At 38.1% G+C, this 17,787-nt stretch overlaps 1 protein-coding gene across 1 annotated transcript in view; it reads right to left on the reverse strand.

Moving 5' to 3' along the window:
* The window catches only part of dnah10 (dynein axonemal heavy chain 10), a 103,152-nt gene that overhangs the window by 20,123 nt on the left and 65,242 nt on the right, over positions 1-17,787 (reverse strand). The window contains exons 49-62 of the mRNA XM_049470610.1: positions 17,479-17,646; positions 16,468-16,656; positions 14,671-14,842; positions 13,132-13,335; positions 12,849-12,929; positions 11,115-11,312; positions 10,847-11,008; positions 9,116-9,290; positions 7,865-8,046; positions 6,563-6,699; positions 5,527-5,744; positions 3,998-4,219; positions 2,457-2,604; positions 732-1,011 (exon numbers count right to left, since the gene is read on the reverse strand). Of these exons, the coding sequence (XP_049326567.1) occupies positions 732-1,011; positions 2,457-2,604; positions 3,998-4,219; positions 5,527-5,744; positions 6,563-6,699; positions 7,865-8,046; positions 9,116-9,290; positions 10,847-11,008; positions 11,115-11,312; positions 12,849-12,929; positions 13,132-13,335; positions 14,671-14,842; positions 16,468-16,656; positions 17,479-17,646 (2,536 nt within the window). The remainder of the gene's footprint in view (positions 1-731; positions 1,012-2,456; positions 2,605-3,997; positions 4,220-5,526; positions 5,745-6,562; positions 6,700-7,864; positions 8,047-9,115; positions 9,291-10,846; positions 11,009-11,114; positions 11,313-12,848; positions 12,930-13,131; positions 13,336-14,670; positions 14,843-16,467; positions 16,657-17,478; positions 17,647-17,787) is intronic.

A 17,787-nucleotide genomic window follows, 5' to 3' on the forward strand; every position in this document is an offset into this window, starting at 1 on the left:
TTAAGATTCACAGTTATCGTCAAAAGAAATGCTCTTTAGTTGATTTCAAATAGCAAAAGACGGTTGAGTGGTTGGTTTCAGCTAAAACACTGGACCTTATCTTCACCCTTTGCTTACGCCCACTGGTTCTCCAGCTTTCACTAGTGAGATTGCCATGTCTGGATGAGAAAAAAAAATATTCAGGAGACCAGAGGCAGAGCTAAATTCACCTGCTCATTTGACAGACCCAGCCCTTTTTCTGTGTGTCTCAGACTGCCTTCATTGAGTTTACATCCCAACAGTAAAAGTGCAGTTCATGTATTTTATTACTGAAATATTTTCATTTCCGTATTACAGTAGGATATGCTCAAGTTTAACCCTCAAGCTGCTGCTGCTAAGAGTTATGTACTGGTTACACTAGCTATCTGACAGATCAACTACAACTGAGCTACTCCAAGTAATAATATTAGCTCGGGTTCGTCCCACGTAGTTTTAACACAGTAAATTCACAGTCTACAGTCCAATATACTTTTGAACAGAGAAAGAGCTAGCGCTTAGCGCGGTTAGTGGGTAATGCTAATGTTGCTCCAGCAGTGCTAGTCAGGGTTAGCAGCAGGTATAACTCGGAGCGGAGTGACTTTACTGCTCCTTAATACCTGACTGTTAAAATTCATGCATAATTTCTGAGAGGATTAAAGGATTTTAGGTGCGCACTATAGCACCTATAGTGTACTGGTTTATCTGTCTCTCACCGGTGTAGTTGATGACCATGGCCTTTCCGAACACTGCCGGTGAGTATTTAGGGTTGGCCAGTTTAGTGTTGAGGTAAAGTTTAAAGTTTGGATCATAGTCGACTTCCTTATCTCCGAGTACGATGACCTGTCGACCCTCGGCTCCTTTAACGTTCTTCTCCAGGACGTTATCTATGACCGGGTCGATGTACTCGTCTACATCTTGGAACAGGAAGGGGAATCCGTACTTGATGGCCATTTCCAGCTGCTTCAGGAAGTCTGGATCATTGAATGAGGAGATCTGCAAACACAAGTGAAGGAACAGGGTTCTAAAAAAGTCCAATTTAATGCTTTTAAATACCTTTTTAAGACCTCAATAAACATAATTTAAGACCCAACATGTAGTCATAATTTCTTTGGTAGAAAACAATTGATTGTATTGAAAATCAAAACTTTTTTCTTTTTCTATTTTGTTCTATTGTTATGCAGAACAAAGCAAACAGTTAACTCAGTTAACTCGCGGCTAAAGTTAAAATGTTAGCTAGGTCTCTGCTAACTTTAGTTCTCTCCCCGGTAAAGTTAGCTAGCTTGCTGCTAATGTTAGCTAGCTCTCCACTTACCTTCTGTTCCCGATAACGTAACATTAGCTAACTCAACGCTAACATTAGTATGTTAGCTAGCTCGCCATTAACCTTAGTGCTCTCTCCAGTAAAATTAGCACACTCGCCGCTAATGTTAGTATATTAGCTAGCTCACTGCTAATGTTAGCTAGCTCTTAACATTAGCTTTCTCCCTGGTAACGTTAGGAAACTTGCCGCTGACGTTAGTATGTTAGCTAGCTTACCGTTAACCTTAGTTCTCCCCCTGGTAATGTTAGCAAACTCGCCGCTAAATTTAGTATGTTAGCTAGCTCGCAGCTAATGTTAGCTAGCTTTCTGCTAACCTTAATTCTTTCCTTGTTAAAATAGCTAACACACTGCTAATGTTGGTATATTAGCTAGCTCGCTGCTAATCTTAGCTAACTCTCCGCTAACCTTACTTCTTTTTCTGGTACTGTAAAGGTAGCCAACCTCGCTGCTAATGTTAGTATGTTAGCTAGCTCGCCGTCAATCTAAGTTCTCCCCCTGGTAACATTAGCAAACTCGCCGCTAAATTTAGTATGTAAGCTAGCTCGCAGCTAATGTTAGCTAGCTTTCTGCTAACCTTAATTCTTTCCTTGTTAAAGTAGCTAACTCGCTGCTAGTGTTAGTATAATAGATAGCTCGATGCTAATGTTAGCTAGCTCTCCGCTAACCTTAGTTCTTTTTCTGGTACTGTAAAGGTAGCCAAACTCACTGCTAACGTTAGTATGTTAGCTAGCTCGCTGTTAATCTAAGTTCTCCCCCTGGTAACGTTAGCAAACTCGCCGCTAAAGTTAGTATGTTAGCTAGCTTGCAGCTAATGTTAGCTAGCTTTCTGCTTACCTTAATTGTCTCCCCGTTAAAGTAGCTAACACGCTGCTAATGTTATTATCTAACTCGCTGCCAATGTTAGCTAGCTCTCCACCATCCCTAGTTCTTTCCCTGGTATTGTAATGATAGCTAACTCACAGCTAACATTAGTATGTTAGCTAGCTCCCCGTTAATCTTAGTTCTCTTTATTCTACTCAGTTTATTTGCTCAGTAAAACACTATAATATGAAACTTATCTGCATCATAACTGCAGTATTTCCCCCAGATTATGTAATGTAACAGTGTGCTGATGGACCTTGAGGTTGTTCTTCTCCTCCTTCTTCTTGATCCAGTTGAGGGCCTGCTGCTGGGGGTCGATGCACATGGGGAAGCGGCTGGCTCTGGTGGTGAGGATGCCGTTCTGCACTGACAGCTCGTCTGGAGGAAGACTCTCTGATCCCCATCTATAACAACACAGCAAAACGTCAAGCAGTCAAGCACAGTTCCAAAAACATGGAGGTAAATTGAATAATCTAAATTGCCCAGAAAATGTAATACTCTAAATTGATCTGGTGTGTATGTGTAAAGTGTGTGGTATATATGTAAGTTTGTGTGTGTGTAAATGTGTGTATGACTGTGCCCAGATATGGATAGGCACTGATGGATTACCCGATGCAGTCCTCCAGGTGGATGGTTGTTTCCGGTTGAGAGTACGCTGTGCGCTATTGGCTGCCGCTTCTCACCAGTGTGTGGATGAGTGTGTTTGAATGTGCTTGTGTGTAAAACGTGTTCATTGTAAAGCGCCCTTGGGTTTCTAGAAAGACGCTATATAAGTTGAACTTCATTCATTCATTGATTTAACTCTTTCCCAGGGTTTATGTAGCTCAACACTCCTTGGAGTTAAATGAACACTTTTAAAATAGTTCAACATTTAACACCTCACTTTTCCCGTCAAACTCACATTTGTTTTTGTTTAAACCTAAATTGTTACCTCAACACTGAAGAAAGTTAAATAATAAATTAGAAGATTATTTTTCACAATTTACAGTACAGAAAATGGTAACTTGCTCTTAGAGCCTACAACACAAACAACCATTATATAAAATATAATATAATTGGGAATACCCAATTAAAAAGTTAGCCCTGGTGGGCAAGACTACACGCTGATGGTAAGTTTAATTAGATCTCTGGGATTCAACTCTGTCGAATAACACAATGAACACAATTTAAATCTGAATTAGTTAAAATTACACCTTGAAAGAGAAAATCAACTCTCAACTCTTATAACCAGTTTTTGCTGTGAAGACAAAAATTAATTATGTTTATATCACACACACACAGTATGTCATTCCCTTTAAGAGTAGATCAGGTGAGCTCTGACTTTGGTGGATTGCTATTGTAACGGTGCAGCTACCTGGACGTGTTCAACAAACTCTTCTCAGCAGAGGAGACTGAGCTGCTGGTTGACGCTGTGAAGGAGCTCCAGCAGCTCATTTACGGAAACAGCAATGTTATTTTATTTACTATTCTGTTTATTGTTGATGTAAAAGTTGGGTGTTGCCAAGATAGCGATGAACGTCTGACTGTTGGCGTCTGTCTGGGTTGTATTCAGTCAGTGGAGCTCCTGTGTTTTCCGTACCAAGATAAACAAGCAAAACTCCTGAAATGTACCTGAACACACCTCATTTCATAACCAGAACACCACGCCCATCAGTGTAGATATATTCAGAAGAACTGCTGCTATTTTAACAATGCAGGTAAAGGAGTGAAAATACACTAGTGGTGGGGTGAGAGATAGCAATGAGCATCAGGAGGTACAATATAGTATGGTACAGTATAGGCGCTGAGTTTTTGTACCTGCTGATCTCCACCTCGTCGGTGAGCAGGCTCTCTATACGGAAGGGCTGGCTGAGGGGGATGCCTCGCTCCAGCACGTCTTTCTGCCACGCCTCGTACACCATCTCGTTACGGAAGTCCCAGTTAAAGGCTCCCTCGTAGCTCAGGAACGCCGCAGAGATCAGACAGTCTCCCAGCAGCCGCACTCGCTTCTTCTTCAGCTCCTCCAGGTCCTCTGTCCAGCTGCAGCCAAAACACACAACCAGAGCTTAATTCAGTGTTAAAGCTTACAAATCTGTAACTGCTGTAATACTTTTAACTCTGTAACTATTAAAAGTAGAAGTTCTTTCTTTTCTTTAGAGAAATTACAGATACAGAAGCCAGAGAGCGGTGAGTACTGTTTCCTACACCTTCAAATAAAGACTCTGGAGAAAACTGGAGAAAAAAAACTGCTACAGGAAGACGTCTGGCTGACCCACATGGAAACAGCAGCTTTAGCTTTTAGCTCATTAGATTAACATGATTAAGGACTGAGTCTCAGTTTCAGCAGAGAAGAGAAGAATTAGAATTAGAGTTAATCTGACAGGAGAAGAAGAACTGCAGTAATAAAGTTAATAATGAGATAAAGATAAAATAATAAAGCAGCTTATCTGAATCATACAGCACTGCAGCTACTGTACACTAATACTAAAAAATAGGGATGTTCTAAAACTTTTGACAAGCTACGTAGGACGAACCGCTAGCTGACCTACTGGAACTGCTGCGCTGTCGGGCGGCATTTACTAGAGCTAAGTGCTGCTAACTGCGACTAGGGCTGCTTTTAATTGTGACAAAGGCTTATTAGCTGTGGTTAGCGCTGCTGCAGACAAAGGCAAAGGCTGCTGCTAACTGCGGCTAGCGCTACTGCCAACCTGGCTAGGGCTGCTGCTAAAAGTGGCTAAGGCTGCTGCTAACCATGGCTAGGGCTGCAGCTAACCGTGGCTAGCACTGCTGCTAATCGTGACTAAGGCTTATTAGCCGTGGTTTGTGCTAAGGCTGCTGATAACCATGGCTAGGGCTGCTGCTGCTGCTAATCGCGGCTAGCGATGCTGCTAATCGTGACTAAGGCTTATTAGCCGTGGTGAGTGCTGCTGCAAACCACGGCTAGGGCTGCAGCTAACCGCGGCTAAGGCTGCTGCTAACAGCGGCGAGTGTTGCTGCTAGTCGTGACTAAGGCTTATTAGCCATGGTTAGCGCTGCTGCAAACCAAGGCTAGGGCGGCTGTTGGTAACTGCGACTAGGACTGCAGCTAACCGCGGCTAAGGCTGCAGCTAACCAGGGTTAGGTAGACACCCTTGTGCCTTACTAGTGTTGTTTAATGCTTCTTATAATCCGGCGCACCTTACAGTCTGAAAAATACGGTACAAAAGTAATTTTATTCATAATTAAATAGTGCACATAATGTCCAGTAAGGAGTTGTGCCTCTAGTAAACACTGTGTATAAAACGCTATCGTTATATGCGGTATAGCTTATTTCTGTGTTGCGTGTACAGACTGTACTGCAGGCTGACCGTTGGTTCTCTGATCCGAGGCCGGAGATGAGTTTGTCTGCAGCGATGAGTCTGCGCTCCATTAGCTGCGCCTCTTCCTGCAGCAGCTGCTTCTCGCCCATGGCGGCACTGTACTTTTCCCCCAGAGCGCCCAGCTCCTTCTGAATGGCCTCCAGCTCGCTCTGGATCTTCTCCAGCTCTCGCTTACTCTGGAAGAAGTTCTTCTCCAGCCTGGCCACCTGGAAATAGTGAAGTAAAGAGTTACAAATACTTTGCTACGTTAGTTAAAGCGGCAGTTTGTATTATTTAGTTTCTAAATTGTAAGCAGAAGCATTTCTGAGTGGAGAAGAATATGGATAAAATATAGTGTTTAATGGTCCCAGTGTGCTGAAACCACCCTACAGCCTCTAAAAGAGGATCAGGTTCAGTTTTACTGAACGTGAGCGGCTGGTGGAGCAATGGAGACTTCAGAAGAGGAAACTCAGAGCTCAGTTGCTCATTCACTCATAGTAAAACCAAAGAAATGAAGGAGTAAAGTTTCTGACTGATCTCTCTCTCTCTCTCTCTCTCTGACTGAACATAACCTGAAATCGGATTCATCCGATTTGAAAGAAGACCGCATCACACCCACCCAGTTTAAAATGATGCAATTACCCATTCTCACCAGAGAGGGAGCTAAATCCCCTAAATCCCAAAACTTACAGACATCAGCTTTAAGAAGAAAAGTAGGTTATCTATGCTTTACTGGAGTAATTATTTTACATTTTTAACCAATTAACTTTCTACTTCTTACATTTTAATAAAAATAACCTTGGTACTGTCGTTAACCTGTTTCAATTTAGCTTTTTTTCATTCCGGCTTCTCGCTGTTCAATAAAACAATAAATTTAGTTTAGAAACCAGTACTTTTACACTTTTACTTAAAGAGTAAAAAGCTTGAGTTGACAGAAGTTTTTTAAACCCCAGTATCTACACTCTATTCTACCTAAAGAGTTAATAATTAAAATGCTTTGGTAATAGAACAGGACTATAACTAATAGCGCTCTGAAATGTCCAACCTTCTCTCTCTTGGGTTTAATCTCTCTGGCCACGTCGCAGTAGCCCATCACCGCCTCCACGAACTTCAGCATGCCAGAGCCGGCTTTACTGATGGCCTGCATCTCCTCAGACGACGTGTTCAGGTTCTTCAGGAAGCCTGCAGAGAAATGATAAGAAGAGCAATGGTACTGAACACTCTGAACAATCTGTACTATCAAATAACTGTGTACGTTGTAACACAGGGGGTCATAGATTTAAAAGCTGTCTCTAATGAATTTCAGTTAGTAAAATATGTTGTAAATACTGTATATCTGTTTTTATAGCTTTATTATAGCTGCTTCTTTATTCACCTAAAATGTACTTAGTAAAGTCCAAATAAAGTCATAAAATGATTTATATTAACTGCCCTGGGGCTTTTATTATGAAGCCACTCCAGTTCACTCCAGTCTTTAGCTACTGAACTAAGGATTGGAAGGTGTTAGCTTGGATGCTAACTGTATTCTTAGATGAATAAATGGCTTATGTCTGATATTAGAATGATGTTCCTGTGCTGGTTAGATATGGTAAGTTCTTCTGTTTGAAATATTTGTATGATATCTGTACATTACTCTGGTCTTCAGTTACGAAGGTCAGAACATCAACATTTTAACACGTTACTGGTTCTGTAATTAATTAATCTCATTTATCATTAATCTCATTTTTTATTTTTGCTAAGAAAGTTCAAATAAAATAAAATAGTGCTAATAAAGTGATAAAATGGAAAATCTTTATTATTTTAGTCAATAGAGTCATTGATTAAAGTAAACTAATATTTTCATGTATATTAGCTGCCCTGGGGCTTTTATTATGAAGCCCAAAATAGCAGATTAGCCATAATGCAGGCCAGGCTCTTTCTTATGGTGGAGTCATGAATGCTGATCTTATCTGAGGCTTAAAGTGAGCCCTGCACATGTTCTTGCATGTTGTTGTGGTCTTTTGTGACCTCTTGGATGAGTCACTGCTGCCCTCTAGGGGTAATTTGGTCGGCCGGTCACTCCTGGGAAGGTTCACCACTGTTCTACATTTGTTCCATTTGTGGATAATGGCTCTCACTGTGATTCTCTGAAGTCTAAAAACTTTAGAAATGGCTTTATAACATTTTCCAGACTAATAGATCTTAATTACTTTCTCATTTGTTCCTGAATTTCTTTGGATATTGGCCTAATGTCTACCTTTTGAGTATCTTTTGGTCTACTTCTCTTTATCAGGCAGGTCCTATTGAAGTGATTTCGAAGTGATAAGTGTTTAGAGCAAAAACAAGTTGTGTTCACGGAGCCTCTAACCTCTGACGGTCTTAACCTGGCCTCCACTGATGGAGTCGCAGTCCATCTCCATGAGCGAGCGCAGGAAGTTGGCCTCGGACATCATGCCTTTAGCCGTCTTCCAGTTTATCTCCTTATGTCCACGCATGACCAGGATGCACTCGCACACCACCTGCACCTGCTTGGGTGGCTTAGCGAAAGATCTGCAAACCGTGGGATTAATTAAATAATGATTATAACAATTATTTAATCGATTATAAAAATCGTAAGTGTGTCTTATAATCCGGTGCGCTTTATGAATGAATTTTACCAGTCAGGTATTGAGGAGCAGTAAATAAACTAAATAAGGAAGTTTCAGTAAAGTTTCTCCAGCACTAAGGCTGAAGCAGCATTAGCATTAGCCGCTAACTGCAGTGCTAGCTCTTTCGTCATTTGGAGGTGAGTATGTTGGATAGTAGTTTGCGTGTTTACTGTGTTAAAACAAGCTACGTGGGATGAACCGCTAGCTAATATCGCGCTGGCTGTCCAGAACACTGTTAAGCGACATTTACTAGTGCTAAGCACTGCTATCCGCGGCTAGCACTGCTGCTAACTGTGGCTAGCACTGCTGCTAACTGTGGCTAGTGCTGCTGCTAATCGCGTCTAGGTCTGCTAATAATCATGTCTAGCACTGTTGCTAACTGTGGCTAGTGTTGCTGCTAACCATGTCTAGGGCTGCTGTTAATCACGTCTAGCACTGCTGCTAACCACAGCTAGCACTGCTGCTAACTGTGGCTAGCACTGCTGCTAACCGTAGCTAACATTGCTGCTAACCTTGGCTAGCACTGCTGCTAACAATGGCTAGCACTGCTGCTAACCATGACTAGTGCTGCTGCTAATTGCGTCTAGGGCTGCTAATAATCATGTCTAGCACTGTTGATAACTGTGGCTAGCGTTGCTGCTAACCATGTCTAGGGCTGCTGTTAATCATGTCTAGCACTGCTGCGAACCGCGGCTAGCACTGCTGCTAACTGTGGCTAGCGCTGCTGCTAACTGTGGCTAGCGCTGCTGCTAACTGTGGCTTTAAATTTACTAGTTTACCGTAAATAAATGGAAGCGCTTTACCCAAATAAACAGTGCCTTATGTATGAAAATAGACCAGAAAATAGGCGTTAATTGATAGTGTGCCTTATAATCCATAAAATAAGGTACGTTTAGCTAACATGCTGTTTCTATCTTCTTGTCTAGACCTGATCAGTCACTAATAAACAGGTCTGAGTGAGTCTGATCTACCTGATCTCAGTGACGTCGGACTTGTCCAGATCCTGCAGGGCGATGCGAGCCGCCTCCAGAGCGGGCAGAGCCTCGGCCAATGAGCTCTCAGCATCCTTCTTCTCCACCAGTATCACTTTATTCTGCTCTTCTATCTCTTTAGCTTTCTCCTCCGCCAGCTTCTTCTTCTCCTCGGCTTCACCCCAAAAACACACACAGCAGTTCTCAGATCAGATCTTTAACCAGCAGATAAATAACACCAAACCTGCCACTGAACACTGTAACCTAATCTGATTACGTTTCTGATCTATAGTGTAATCTAATCTAATCTTAATACCGATGTAGTGTAATCTGATTCCTTTTGGATCATTTCTGATCTATGTTGTATTCTAATTTGATCTATAGTGTAATCTAATGTAATTTACGGTGTAAATTAATCTTAATACTGATATAGTGTAATCTGATTACTTTTTAATCATTTCTGATTTATGGTGTAATCTAACATAATCTATGGTGTAGTCAAATCTGATCTATGGATCTAATCTATTCCAGTCTAATCGAATCTATGGTGTAATCTAATACTGATGTAGTCTAATCTGATTATTTTTGGATCATTTCTGATATATGTTGTAATTTAATCTGATCTATAGTGTAATCTAATCTACTCTAAGATGTATTTTACCCTAATCTATGGTGTAATCTAATCTAACCTATGGTGTAATGTAATCTGAATACTAATGTAGCCTAATCTGAATATTTTTAGAAATGTTCTGATCTATGGTGTAATCTAATGTAATCTATGATGTAATGTAATATGATCTATGGGATAACCTACTCTGATCTATGATGTAATCTAATCTAATCTATAGTGTAATGTAATATAATCTATAGTGTAATCTAATCTAATCTAATCTATAGTGTAATCTAATTTGAACACTTTTATACATTTTCTGATCTATGGTGTAAACTAATCTCATCTAACCTATAGTGTAATCTTATCCAATCTACGGTGTAATCTAAAATAATCCATGGTGTAACCTGATCTAATCTACGGTGTAATCTAATCTAATCTATGATGTAATCTAATCTAATCTAATCTAATCTATGGTGTAATGTAATGTAATCTATGATGTAATCTAATCTAATCTAATCTAATCTATGGTGTAATGTAATGTAATCTAATCTATAGTGTAATCTAATCTGATCTACGCTGTAATCTAAAATAATCCATGGTGTAACCTGATCTAATCTACGGTGTAATCTAATCTAATCTATGATGTAATCTAATCTAATCTAATCTAATCTATGGTGTAATGTAATGTAATCTAATCTATAGTGTAATCTAATCTGATCTACGCTGTAATCTAAAATAATCCATGGTGTAATGTAATCTCATATATGGTGTAATCAAATCTTATCTATGGTTTAATCTAATCTGTTCAATTGCGTAATCTTGTCCAATCTATGGTGTAATCTAAAATAATCCATGGTGTAACCTGATCTAATCCATGGTGTAACCTAATCTAATCTAGGGTATAATATAATCTAATCTAATCTAATCTATGGTGTAATATAATCTAATCTAATCTATGGTGTAATCTAATCTCATCTACGTTGTAATCTAAAGTAATCCATGGTGTAATGTAGACTTGTATATGGTGTAATCAAATCTAATCTATGGTGTATTCTAATCTGATTACTGATGTGTGTGTGAGTGTGTGTGTGTGTGAGTGTGTGAGTGTGTGTTCTGACCGATAGCGGTGTTGGTGGAGATCTCCTGCAGTAGACTCTCACAGGCGCTGGATTTCTCAGCCAGAACCACTTTCTGCTCCGCCAGCTTCTTATTAAGATCAGCGAGCTGCACACTGGCCTCCTCCAGCTTATCCAAACCCCCCTCCAACCGCTTACACTGAGCTGGAGCACACACACACACACACACACACACACACACACAATAACAGATTACTGTAAAATAAAAACAGCACTGAGTGAGTTTAACTCCACCCTGCTGGTTCCTCACCCAGGATGAACTGGTCCTTGTCCTGCAGCAGGGTGGAGTAGGTGCTGATGAAGTCCAGGTAGTTTTTGGGGGTGACGTAGTTACTGCGGCGGAGCTTCTGCTGGAACAGGGTGCTGAACTCTCCCACAGAGCCGTGCACCATGCACACGTGACCAATCACAGTCTCCGAATGAGCCGCGGGGATCATAGGGCTCTCACCTGCAACCAAAACACAATAAAAAACGTATCAATTATAGCATATAGTAAATACTGTATTATTTATAGTAGATACTGAATCATTTATAGTAAACACTGATTCATTCATATTGGATACTGAATCATGTATAGTAGATACTGAAAGTGTGTAAAGTAGATAAAGAATCATTTATAGTATATACTGAATCATTCATAGTAGATACTGAATCATTTATAGTAGACGCTGAATCATTTATAGTAAACACTGAATCATGTATAGTAAACACTGAATCATGTATAGTAAACACTGAATCATGTATAGTAAACACTGAATCATGTATAGTAAACACTGAATCATGTATAGTAAACACTGAATCATGTATAGTAAATACTGAATTATTTATAGTAGATACTGAATCATTTATAATAAAGAGTGATTCATTTACAGTAAACACTGATTCATTTATAGTAGATATTGAATTAATTATAGCAGATATTGAATCATTTATAGTAAACACTGTTTCATTTATAGTAGATACTGAATTATTTATAGAAAATACTGAATTATTTATAGTAGATACTGAATTATTTATAATAAATGCTGAATCATTTATAGTAGATACTGAATCATTTATAGTAAATACTGAGTCATTTATAGTAGATATTGAATCATTTATAGTAGATATTGAATCATTTATAGTAAACACTGATTCATTTATAGTAAACACTGATTCATTTATAGTAGATACTGAATTATTTATAATAAATGCTGAATCATTTATAGTAAAGACTAAATCATTTATAGTAGATACTGAATCATTTATAGTAGATATTGAATCATTTATAGTAGATACTGAATCATTTATAGTAGATATTGAATCATTTATAGTAGATATTGAATCATTTATAGTAGATACTGAATCATTTATAGTAAACACTGATTCATTTATAGTAGATATTGAATCATTTATAGTAGATATTGAATCATTTATAGTAAACACTGATTCATTTATAGTAGATATTGAATCATTTATAGTAGATATTGAATCATTTATAGTAAACACTGATTCATTTATAGTAGATATTGAATCATTTATAGTAGATATTGAATCATTTATAGTAAACACTGATTCATTTATAGTAGATATTGAATCATTTATAGTAGATATTGAATCATTTATAGTAAACACTGATTCATTTATAGTAGATATTGAATCATTTATAGTAGATATTGAATCATTTATAGTAAAGACTAAATCATTTATAGTAGATACTGAATCATTTATAGTAGATATTGAATCATTTATAGTAAACACTGATTCATTTATAGTAGATATTGAATCATTTATAGTAGATATTGAATCATTTATAGTAAACACTGATTCATTTATAGTAGATAGTGAATCATTTATAGTAAACACTGTTTCATTTATAGTAGATAACATTTATAGTAAAAACTGAATCATTTATAGTAAACATCAGCTAGTAGATAATTGTTTAAATCTATAGTAGTTATATATAAAATATATATATACTAAATATAAATAAATAAAAACGTACCCAAGAAGGACTGAGCCACTGCATGTAAAGCCTGGGGAGGCCACGGCAGGAACCAGTCGATACCAGTGTTATTCACCAGCCCTGAACAACACACACACACATTAAATATATTAAACACATAATATATATATGGTATAAATAAGGTATACATGTTCAGGCAACGTGAGAGTGGTGTAAATACAGAACCCTACAGAGGTAGAATGGAAACTGCTACAATTAATTTCACAGATTCTTATAAACCTGTGTGTGTGTGTGTGTGTGTGTATGTGTGTGTGTATGTTACCTGGGAAGTTCCTGCAGCGGGTTCGCAGGACGTCCCCTACAGGAGACATGCCCAGCACTATATGCAGATTACTGGCACTCTTATTAATGAAGTACTGCCACACGCTCTCTTTAGAGTGTCCTGATCCCATCTTCACCGCCTCGTCTCTGATCTGATTCAGGACGCTCTCCTTCTCATCATCAGGAAACAGTGCAGGAACCATGCCTTAACAATTACAGGACATGAGAAAATGGTGTGAGAAACGTAGCAATTAACAGTTAATAGACTGAGGGGGAGGAGCCAAAGAGTAAACATCTTACACAATACTTAAACAATGTTCTGCTGAAACGGCGACTACTTTTAAGTAAAGCTTAAAGTCTGTTTATTTGTGCTTGGGTTAAGTCCCTATCTGAGTGGAGTTTCCATGTTCTCCCTGTGTCTGCGTTGGTTTCCTCCGGTCCAAAAACATGGAGATCAGGTAAATTTGATACCCCAAATTTCCCCCCAAAAATTGAAACACTCTAAACTGATCTGGTAAATTGAATTCTCTAAATTACCCAGAAAATTGAATACTCTAAAATGATCTGTAAAATTGGATAATCTACATTGATCTGGTTCGCATGTGTGCAGGTGTGTGTGTGTGGTATGTATGTAAGTTTGTGTGTGTGTGTAAATGTATGTATGACTGTGCCCAGATATGGATTGGCATTTCCGGTTGAGAGTACGCTGTGCGCCTTTGGCTGCCACTTCTCACCGGTGTGTAATGTGTAATGTGTTGAACTTCATTCATACTTTATCAGGTCTTAAATGTAGTGTTATTATATTCTAATTTATATTTTCTTATAACTTTCTTAAAACTTGTTCTACATTGAGTCTTAAACCTTTCTGTAAAACACTTTGAATTACCTCTTTGTATGAAAGATGCTATACAATTAAACTTGCTGTCAGAAGTTTTATGAGCTTTTTTTGCGAGTATTTATTAATAAACAACGAAAACAAACAAACAATAAAGCAAAAACTGAGTACATTCGGACTAAAAAAAAAAACGAAGAAACACAAGCAACCTGACAGACGTTGAAGACACACAAGAAACGACAAGAGACACTGAAACAAAAGGGCTATAAATACACGGACAGGAAACAGGAAACACCTGGGGATAGGTAACGAGGTGGCGGAGTTACAAAATGAACACAGGTAAAAACACTAAAGGCTGAGACACGGGAGAACACACAGAGCCACGTGTAGGGAAGCACGTGGAGAAAGAACACGCAGGAGAGAACTAAAACAGGATGAGGACGTGACATTTGCCTCTTCTTTTAGCTGCAAATCATTTACTCAAGTTTTTAACATGTTTATTGTCGACTAAAATGAGAAGCAGAAGTAAATATGTGAGTATCTGAACCAAGCAGAGTTCAATCTCATAAAACGCTCTTAAAATGATCATTTTAAGTAGGCCTGACTTCAATTTTTACACTTAATCACTACATCCAGCATTTGCTTGTTCTACACTTGCCCAGATGGATCTAGTATCTACTAGAATCCTTAACCTGTTGAGTGTACCTGAGGTCAGCATGTTGTTGATGAGCTCCAGGAAGCCCTCCTCAGCTACGTGAGCGTCAGTGAACAGGAACACCGTTCTCTTATTCTCAATACCCAGTTTAACATAGAGGGTCTTCAGATCTTCACGGAAGTTGGACTCTGAGTAGCCCCTACTCAGAACTATCTCAAACACCTGCAGAAAGAGCAAAAGAAAAGAGAGCCTGTATTATGTCCTAATTTGGGGGAAAATATCAACATTGTGATATACACAGCTCTGGAAAAAAGAGACCACTTAAAAATGATGAGTTAATCAAGAGGAAGATGGATGATCACAAACCATCAAACCACCAAACTGAACTGCTTGAATTTTTACACCAGGAGTAAAGCAGCATAAAGTTATCCAAAAGCAGTGTGTAAGACTGGTGGAGGAGAACATGATGCCAAGATGCATGAAAAAAAAAACTGTGATTAAAAACCAACCAGGATTATTCCACCAAATATTGATTATTTCTGAACTCTTAAAACTTTATGAATATGAACTTGTTTTCTTTGCATTATTTGAGGTCTGAAAGATCTGCATCTTCTTTTTTCATTTCATCACATTCTCATTTTCTGTAAATAAATGCTCTTAATTACAATATTTCTATTCTGAATTTGGGAGAAATGTTGTCTGTAGTTTATAGAATAAAACAACAATGTTCATTTTACTCAAACATAAACCTATAAATAGCAAAATCAGAGAAACTGATTCAGAAACTGAAGTGCTCTCTTTTTCTTCCAGAGCTGTATATATATTATATCGCTTTTGTGTGCAATACTTTATCAATATGTGTTGCCAAATACAGATATTTTTCTTTTTGAAACATAGGTTCTCTGCAAAGCCCTGTTCCAGTAACTGACACACCACTACTAAGGGGGCACAATATACTGATTAGGGATGCAATGATTGGTCGGCATAATCAACAAAGTCGACTATAAATTTCATTGTCGCCGCATCATTAAAGTGTGATGGAGCACACTTCTCTCTCCTTGTAGTGCAAAGATGTGTAAACACATCAGATAAGGGACAAGACAACAGCTGTACTCACTGTATATCAACTCATTATACATTTAAACATATTCTCAGTGTTTAAATCCCACTTTTAGTGGCTTCTGCTGGTTCTAGAGTGATAGAGAAAAGCAGAGAGTGAGTTTACCACGAGTTGCAGCTCCACCAGAGAGCTTTACTGAAAGCAGGGTTGCCATATCCAGTAAAAAAACCCAGCAAACACAGACAAGTCAGTCTAAAAAGCTTAATCTAGCCCAATATCGAAGGTTGCCAAAGTCATTCACAGTACAGGACACAGTTTGCAATGAAGGCTTTTTGACAGCCATAGTAAATATTAAAAAATTGCTAAAAAAAAAAAACAAAAAGAAAAAAAAAAAAGAAATTGCATCCTGAGACCTTTTAATTACTATACTATAGAGTATAGAGTATTTTTAATTTGACAATACAAGGAAAATATTAATAATAAAGTAAAGAACTACTAATAGAAAAAATAACATGCTGTTTTTTTATTTATGTACATTTTTTTTAGCAAAAAATGGTCAAATTTAAAGTAATATTTGTATTTGTTTAAGTTAACATGGATACATCGACTATCAAATTGTTCTGCAAAACTGGTCTAGGGCCCTAAATGATGCATTCATGAATGCATTTAGTTGCTTTAAGTTGCATCTATTATTTTTCTCATTAATTCTGTCTGCAACCATAATAATAAACCTGTACAAAACCAATCCAGTTGATATGGTTAAGGAAAAAAAATAAAAATTGATTACATCACATCCTGCGGTGAAAGCAGCCAGTTTGGTGAGGGATTGTTTTCCGGACCCGCCCACCCCGACCAAGAGGGCGTGGCCACGGTCCATCCTGATGATGCGATGGACTCGGGTCAGGTGATCTAGAGCATCATCAAACAGTACGAGGTTCATCCTGGTCTTGTTCTCGTTGTACTCCTCCAGGATCTCCTGCAGAAAAAACAGAATACAGCAGAGACCAGCATAAATGGGAATGGAATGTTTAAATAATTGATATTTATGACAAAAAATGTATATATATATATGTATATGCATGCACATTGTATTTTCTAAAAAAAATGCAAAGCTTTTTTATCGTATTAACCCAAATTGATCAAATTTATTATCATGCAATTTATTAAACAAATGGATAAATGATAAACTAAAAAAGAAGTGGAAAAAATGTCATAAATCAATAAACCAGGGGACAATACTCACTCCTGTTACTGGCACTCAGTCCTGTTACTGTTCAGTTTTTAGCATAGAATTAGCAAAAACATGAAAAATAGGTAAATGGTGGCTATGCTAACAGCATGAGGACACTGAGCACATTCTAGTGGTTTTCCCAAAATGTGTATTTTAAAAATAAACAAATAAGATGTAAAAATAATTTAGGTAACAGGACTGAGTGTTGAGATTGAGCTCTTCAGTCATAGTTACGATAAGATTTTTTGTTCTAAGTAGTTTCTATTAATGTTTTTAATTACATATCTTACTTTTGCAATTAGGTCAATGTACAAGACACTATGCTTAATAATAAAATGTATTTTAAAGTTATTTAGTGTGCACATTTATACATGTAATTTCCTGGGGATAGAAATGGCACCAATTCGGTGGAATATGCCAAATTTTAGAGAGGGTGTTTATGTGACTTAGGGAGTTTTTGTAAGTTTAGATCCTGTTTTAATAAATATATCTATGTTTGTTGCCAAGTATCGATATATTGTCCCACTTCTAGCAGTGATAGTGAAGGCAGAGTATCAGAGTCAGTACCTGGAACAGGGCTTTGCAGGCGTCGTAGTCCTGGATGTCCTCGTAGACTCTGGGCTCGGACTCGCTGAGGGCTGTTCTGTAATCTCCGAACAGAATCGGGTCTCTCATTGCAGAGTCCAGCTCAGAACCAAAGTGTTCCTGGATCAGGCTCTTAATGTGACCCTGGACCTGGAGACAGCAGATACAAACATGCAGACAGAAAGATAATTTACAAATTCGTAAATAATTCATTATATACATTTAATTTGAGCATTTCGGAGGGGCCTGTTGCTTTTTTGCCATTTTTTTGCCATGCCAAACACATACAAA

The sequence above is a fragment of the Astyanax mexicanus genome, chromosome 22 (assembly GCF_023375975.1).
Source record: "Astyanax mexicanus isolate ESR-SI-001 chromosome 22, AstMex3_surface, whole genome shotgun sequence".
NCBI classification, from domain to species: domain Eukaryota; kingdom Metazoa; phylum Chordata; class Actinopteri; order Characiformes; family Acestrorhamphidae; genus Astyanax; species Astyanax mexicanus.